Source organism: Astatotilapia calliptera, chromosome 3 (assembly GCF_964374335.1).
Source record: "Astatotilapia calliptera chromosome 3, fAstCal68.1, whole genome shotgun sequence".
NCBI classification, from domain to species: Eukaryota; Metazoa; Chordata; class Actinopteri; order Cichliformes; family Cichlidae; genus Astatotilapia; species Astatotilapia calliptera.
The window spans coordinates 82,210,529-82,218,216 of NC_137424.1; the positions used below are offsets into that span (position 1 = coordinate 82,210,529).

The following is a 7,688-nucleotide window of genomic DNA, read 5'->3' on the forward strand; positions in this document are numbered from 1 at the left end:
AAAACTCAGTAAGCTGGAAGTTTTGACTATATGGTTTGAAAATGCCACGTCACCACCGTCCTCCTCCTCTCACAGATCAGTCCGCGTAATGGTTCGTTCATGGTGCCGCCATTTTTTTCTGGAATATGTTGAGCAAAGCTGGAGAAGCTTCAGCTCAAGAGATCATTGTTGGCATTGCTGTGGATCTTTACCTGATACACTGACTCAGTGAGTAAATCTTTACTCTTATTCAAACTGGTTTTGTGCCTTCTCTCAGTTTAGCACCAGGTTTATGAACTTGCTAGCTAGCTAGTGTTAGCCTAGCGTTGCTGCTGCCTCTGGGCTCATGTTACTTAAAAATTAAGCCACAGCTTTAAAAACATTATATAAAATCTCTCAGTGAAGTTTTCTGTTGATTGTTTGAAATAGAAACGTGAGCAGATACCAGATAAGAGCCCAGCTGTTAGGGGCGGGGCTTGTTTTCAACCCACTTTTATAACATATGAACTGCATCTTCTTAACCTCTGTATTTATTTTAATTCTTTGTGGCAGCTTTTCACATCACATCAAACTCTTACAAGTCTAGAAGAGCAGCTGTTGGACAGAAAGACATCAGCTGAGTGGGAAGTATTTTGGTTACAGTTTACTTCCCACAATATATTAGTAGCTGTCACATTTATGTTAATCAGGCTGAACTTTAATCATACTTTACATCAAACTGCTTTACTTGCTGCTTCCTTTATGCTTTAGTTTCCTGTCTTCTGTTATTAGACCTGAGACGTGACTGCTCTGTGCTGTTGCTGATGACTCCAGTTAATCCTACAAGACATGCTGTGTAAGTAAATACAACGACAGTTTGGTCTGCATTCATTCAAAGATCATATCCCACAGACTTAGTTTAGAGGGTCCACACTGTCTGCACTGTATATAGTGAAGTCTGCAACTTTTTGAACAGTGACATTTGTTTTGTGGCCAAATTATTCTCCAGATTACCAGAATAAAGTTGTGGAAAGCCTTAACTAATAATAATAAACTAATAATAAGAAAAATTAAATCTGAGACGTTGTTTCATTGTAACATTATAACAGTGATGACAGCATAACTGTTGTTGTTCAGCAGAACAGCGTCCAGGATGTTGGCTGATATATTGTTTTACATTTCAAAATAAAAGTTTAAACACCATTACAAGAAGTGTTGTTAATTATTCTCTTTGGATCACATTTGCTTACAGTGTTATATTAATATAAGTTACTACAAGTTGTTTTTTGATGTAGCAGAACTTCATGTTTGTCAGTGGGTGAACAATCAGTGTTACACAGTCAGAATCATCAAGTTATTCTTAGAACTCTACACTTAATGAATAAGTTGTCCTAATATAGTCGTCTTAAGCTTTACTCAGTTTTTTTGAGGCAACAAGTTTTATTAGTTTTTTTTTAGTTCTGGGAGCTGATGAGATTTCACAGTGTGGATTTAGTGTCTGTGTCTCTGTCCTGCATCACAGTTCCCCACATTCCCGGCTGTGTGTAGCAGAGGTTCCCTTCAGTTTAATGCTGATGAATAAATGAGCAGCAGCTCTGAGTTTGACTCACCGAGGAGCAGAGAGACACACGGAGTCTTCATGGTGTCTGGATGACGACTGAACATCAGTCTGAGCAGAGAGACGCCTTCAGCTTCATCACTTCCCCTTTAACAAGTTTAACACATGAAGTGTTTCACTGGCTGAGCTCCATGTGGCCACACTGTGTGGTTGGTGAGGGCGGGGCTTACTTTACTGCGCCGCAGCCTGTAGTTATCATGTACCAAGCTAAAGTTCATCACTGTCCCAGCATACACACCACTCAGGAAAAGGACAAAGCCCACCATCAGACCCATTAACACCTTTTCTGAGGAAGCTCAGCTGCAGGACTGTTTTGCGCACAGAGTGTATCTGAACAGGATGACCTAGAGACTCACACAACCGCAGTGCTGGGTTACATCAAACACTGCATGGACACTGTCACCACGGAAAAGCGTGTGCGACAAACCGTAAACCCTGGATGACAAGTAAGCTTCAGGCATGTTAAAGGCACACAACTCTACAGGGTGGGCCATTTATATGGATACAGTGTAATAACATGGGAATGGTTGGTGATATTAAAGTCCTGTTTGTGGCACATTAGTATATGTGAGGGGCAAACTCCTCAAGATGGGCGGTGACCATGGTGGCCATTTAGAAGTCGGCCATCTTGGATACAACTTTTGTTTTTTCAATAGGAAGAGGGTCATGTGACACATTTAACTTATTGGTAATGTCACAAGAAAAACAATGGTGTGCTTGGTTTCAACATAACTTTATTCTTTCATGAGTTATTTACAAGTTTCTCTTTGTTCACAGCCATTGACATGTCGAAGAGTTTAACACGTGAGGAGTGAAATCATGTTGATATCTGGTGAACGCAGTAACCGGGTCATTGCAGCAGATTTCAATGCAGACACCCTACGAGACCACCCATCTCCCATGCTACAGTTAGCAAACTGCTTGCTAAGTTTGGTGAAACTGGTTCAGTGTTGGATTTGCCAAAATGTGGACGCAAGAAAACTGTCACTAATGAAGAAACATCAGTGGCTGTCCTAGCTTCATTCAGCAAGAGCCCACAGCGTAGCACTCGCCGCATGTCACTGGAGAGTGGCATTAGTCGAACATCCCTTCGGCGGATATTAGCTACTCACAAATGGCACCCTTACAAACTCCAGCTACTGCAGCATCTCAACGAGGATGACCCAGATCGGTGCAGAGTTTGCAGAATGGGCAAAACAAAAACTGGAACAGGACCCTCAGTTCACGCAGAAGATTTTGTTCAGTGATGAGGCAAACTTTTATGTGAACGGTGAAGTTAACAAACAAAACCACCGCTATTGGTCTGACACTAACCCACATTGGATGGATCCCTCCAAGACTGTTGGACCAACAAAAGTGATGGTTTGGTGTGGTATATGGGGCACAACGATAGTGGGTCCATTCTTCATCAGTGGAAACCTCAAGGCCTCTGGATATTTGAAATTGCTAGATGATGATGTGTTTCCCTCTTTATGCACTGAAGCTGGCACGTTCCCTGAGTTTTTCCAGCAAGATGGTGCACCACCACATTATGGGTGCAGGTCCGAGCATTCCTAGATGAACAGTTTCCTGGAAAGTGGATTGGTTGTTGTGGACCAGTTGCATGGCCCCCAAGGTCTCCGAATCTGACCCCCTTAGACTTTTATCTTTGGGGTCATCTGAAGGCAATTGTCTATGGTGTGAAGATACGAGATGTGCAGCACCTGAAACTACGGATACTGGATGCCTGTGCTGGCATTTCTCCTGCGGTGTTGCTATCAGTGTGTGAAGAGTGGGAGAAGAGGGTTGCAATGACAATCCAACACAATGGGCAGCACATTGAACACATTTTATAAGTGGTCAGAAACTTGTAAATAACTCATGAAAGAATAAAGTTACGTTGAAATCAAGCACACCATTGTTTTTCTTGTGACATTACCAATAAGTGTGATGTGTCACATGGCCCTCTTCCTATTGCAAAAACAAAAGTTGTATCCAAGATGGCCGACTTCTAAATGGCCACCATGGTCACCGCCCATCTTGAGGAGTTTGCCCCTCACATATACTAATGTGCCACAAACAGGACTTTAATATCACCAACCATTCCCATGTTATTGCGGTGTATCCATAGAAATGGCCCACCCTCTACATACAAATCTGGGGACCAGGACATGTACAGCAGAGCAAGAGCAGCAAAACTGGACTATTCAAACAAGTTATCAGATCTCCTCTCTGAATACGACTCCAGAATGGTATGGGAGGGCCTGAAACACATCACCAACTACAAAGGTAATGGGACAAATACAGATAACATGGACATCTCATTAGCAGAGGAACTCCCCGCTTCAAGAGAACTGCAGACATCCCCACCATGCACACTGCCCACAGCCTCCTGTCAGCACAGCCCCCACACATTTAGCCTCCAAGAACACCAGGTTCACTGTGTGTTCAGAGCAGTGGCGTGTCTAGAAAATTTTTGTTGGGGGGGCCAGGTAGGGGCACAGATTTGGAGAAGGGTGGCAGATGTAATTGGCAGATAATGTTAAAAACAATTCTACCAACCATTAACCATAATTCAATAACCCTGTAAACCTAATAACCGAATGAGCTTTTAACTCTTATTAGAATGAGATTTTAACCACTACGGTGCAAAGTTTTTAGATACTGCGTTGATAAAGTACAAGAGATACAATCAGTGCTTTGTCAGTGTTTACTCAGCATTCAAGGACAGCAATATTTGCATAGTATTTTTACTGACATATACTGCACATATGTTTTGGGCAAAAACATTTTTGAATATTAAAATACGAACATTTGTAACAAACAATTGACAAATTAGCCAATGCAAAACTTTATCTGCCTGTTAAAAAAAGAAGATAATCTTCTCACAAACTGGTGTTTGATTTTGAAACAGGAAAAAGTGGGGAAACAACTGAAAAGACTAACATTTGAATAAAACCTGAAAGCAAGTAAATACTTTCTATGCTGCCTTATGGTAAACTTTGGTAATATTGATAAAGAACAACACTGGCTGATGATGAAATACAGTCAGCTGGCATGGTGACACTGCCAGTATTAACCTGCAGGGCTGGACTGGGACAGAAAATCGGGCATTTTGACTACAGACCGACCCACCAGGTATTAAAGCCATAAAGACTTTGAATGAAAACAAACCCTGCTGTGACAGTGATGTACAGTCTTGTTGGTATATGTATGATTTCTATACATTTTACGTCAGATAAAAACTTTGGTTGTAAGATTCAGATAATTATTTAATAAAAGCTAGATATTTTAAATGAGAATAAGAAAGAAAAGTATTTCTTTGTGCCCCCCTCTCCCTGTTAATGCCCTACCTGCCCCCTGACAACACTTTGCTAGACCCGCCCCTGCACAGTTACCAGCTGTCAGCTACATAGAAAAGGATCCTGGTGTTATTTGTCTCTCAGAAACAGTTCATAACTTCCCTTCAACTCATCCATGTCACCTAAAAGGTAAACCTGTTTCTCCATCACAGCTCTGATGGTTCAGTAAGGACATCTCCTGGTTTCATCTTCATGTTTCCCTCTCACCAGATAACCAAACCATATCATGACCAGCAGCTTTACAGCTGTGGCTCCAGCAAACATCAGCTGATACTAGAAATTAATATTAAATCAATTCTAACAACAGCTGATCAAGCTTAAACGTGCTGCTGTTGTTTAGCGCGACATCTGCTGGTTTCCTGTTTCTGGCGCAAAGTGGGCGATAAATAAACGAGAGAAAAGCCGATCAGCTGATCATTGATCAGTTTCATGATTGAAGTAGCAACAGGAGAGGGAGGGGGAGAATGAGAGAAGAAGAGGCAGCTGTGCCGCATAACGACAGAATAAATCCAGCTTTGTGTCTTTTTCCATTCTAGCTAAAGTCCGGGACAAACTGCGTCTCTTCTCAGCTCAATACGAAACGTGTAATATTTTCTCTGAATGAGGGACCATTCCATTTTTTAAGGAGCCGTTGGCAACTCTACTAACCTTATGAATAAAATAAAGTTCACTATCAGTAACATCATAGCACCCACCCAGCTGTATAAAAACTCCGTCAAACTGGCTAGAACGCAGTATGAGTTATTGCAACTGACAGTAAAAAGTCAGCAACATGAAAATAAACTCCACCTAAACTTAGTTTATATCTGACCCAGATAGACTGCAGCTCATAACTTCTTACCTGAAGTTCAGTTCACCTGACACTCGGACTGGCGGCTGCCTCGGGCTCTCCTCCTGCCTCCCCTTCCCTCATCCACCTGCTGGCCTCTGTGGAAGCTCCGTCATAGCCACCACCAAACAACTGAGTTATTTTTACACATCGACCTGCATCTGGCCAATCCACCACCTCTCATTGTTCATGCCGTTACAAAAAAAATAAAAAATAAGTCAAATAAGCCCGATGGCCAGTCCAGCGATGTTAACCTGCAACCAAATCTGCAGCTCCATACAGCAATGTTACGACTTAGATTATATCTTATAACTCATAACTCTTATGTTAGCTGCCCTCAGTAGCATACTGTCTGAAATATTCCACGGCTGCAATAATTCTTTAAGTGTTATTTTTTTCCTTGGGATTCTAATTTCACCGAAGTTTACTAAATTCAACAAACTTAATATTACTTACCGGGACATTTATTCTGTCCTCATTTTCTTTCACCGAAAAATTGTTTCCAGCAGTGCCTCTTTCGCGCTTGGCTCTCCTACCTTTGCTAACGTGATGCACATAGCGCAGAAGCCGATGCTGCATTCACTTACACTCGGATATCTGAGCGTCACCGTGAAAACATAATCGGACATTTGATATTTGATTGAATTTTATTGTTTTGCCTTTGGGGTGGCACCTGGGGTGGCCAGTCTGGTTGGGGGGGTGGCCTGTGCCCCCCCAGGCCACCCCGCTGGACACGCCATTGACTAAAGGCAGCTTGGAAATAGGCCTATAGTTCGCTAAAACTGTGTGATCAAGGCCAGGTTTCTTAAGCAGTGGCTGTACTACTGCATGTTTAAAATTAGCAAGAACCACACCAGAAGACAGACTGCTGTTAATAATGTCAAGGACATACTGCCGTATGCTAGAAAAACATTCTTTAAAGAATTGTGGAGGGACAGGATCCCGAGGGGAGCCTATGGGCTTAATATGGCGAACCACATCCTCTAACGTGGAGAGCGTCACAAGATCAAACTAAGTAAAAACAGCAGTGCAAGGGACAGAGGCAGAGGGTCAGAGTCAGGAGCTGTGATGAGAGCCCTGGTGGTGACAACCTTTTCAATAAAAAAGTCCAGAAAATGATTGCAAATCTCAGGAGAAACTTCCAAACAGACATTCAAAGGAGTACTAAGAACAGTGTCAATGGTCCTAAATAACACACGTGGGTTAGGACAGTTGGAAGAAATAATATTTGCAAAATATTCCCTTTTATCCTCTTTAACGGTGTTCTGGTAGCGATGCCAGCAATCTTTGAGAATTTGACATGCAGTTTATCCTTTTTCCATCTCCGTTCTGCTCGATGACATTCCCTCTTAACAGCACGAGTGCTCTCATTCACACAAGGCTCAGGTTTGGCCTTGGGCTGCCTGGTTTTTAAAGGAGCCACAGAGTCCAAGACGGTTTGACAGCAAGAATAAAACCAGGAATTAAGCTCTTCTGTGTCAGAGGAGACCAAGTCAGAGCGGCCACCGAGCTGATTAAAAGCAGCAGAAAACTGCACGACAGTGGAGAGGTTAATAACCCGACAGCGCCGAGCAGAAGCGCGAGATTTAACTGCATTATGTTTAAAACCAACGTTGAATAACACAGCCATAGGATCTGAGAGTCCACAGTCACAAATCTCCAAGTTAGTGACAGGCAGACCGTATGACAGAACAAGATCCAGTGTTTGTCTGTGCTCATGTGTAGGGCCAGGCATGGACTGTATGACGGATTGTAAACAGTCGCTGTGCCTCCACCTCTGCCTGACGTCCATGGCGAGTTAAAAGAGCAACAATCCACAGGTAAAAGTTCAGATAGAGCACTGGACTCACCAACACTCAGTCACGTCTCAGTCGCACACAGAAAATCCAGATCACGGGAACTGAAGAAGTCCCAAAGAATAAAAGGTTTGATTAAAAGTGAT

General features: G+C 42.6%; 1 protein-coding gene across 2 annotated transcripts in view; it reads right to left on the bottom strand.

The window, feature by feature from the left end:
- The window catches only part of LOC113019782 (uncharacterized), a 14,652-nt gene extending 8,163 nt beyond the window's left edge, over window positions 1-6,489 (bottom strand). The window contains exons 1-2 of one of the 2 annotated variants that reach the window (XR_013906733.1): window positions 6,203-6,489; window positions 1,569-1,663 (exon numbers count right to left, since the gene is read on the bottom strand). Coding sequence is in view for 1 of the 2 variants with exons in the window: in XM_080299485.1 (XP_080155611.1) it covers window positions 1,569-1,663; window positions 6,203-6,210 (103 nt within the window). In the remaining variant the exon portion in view is untranslated. The remainder of the gene's footprint in view (window positions 1-1,568; window positions 1,664-6,202) is intronic. The other variant, XM_080299485.1, reaches the window with a different exon arrangement.
- Window positions 6,490-7,688: the final 1,199 nt, after the last annotated feature.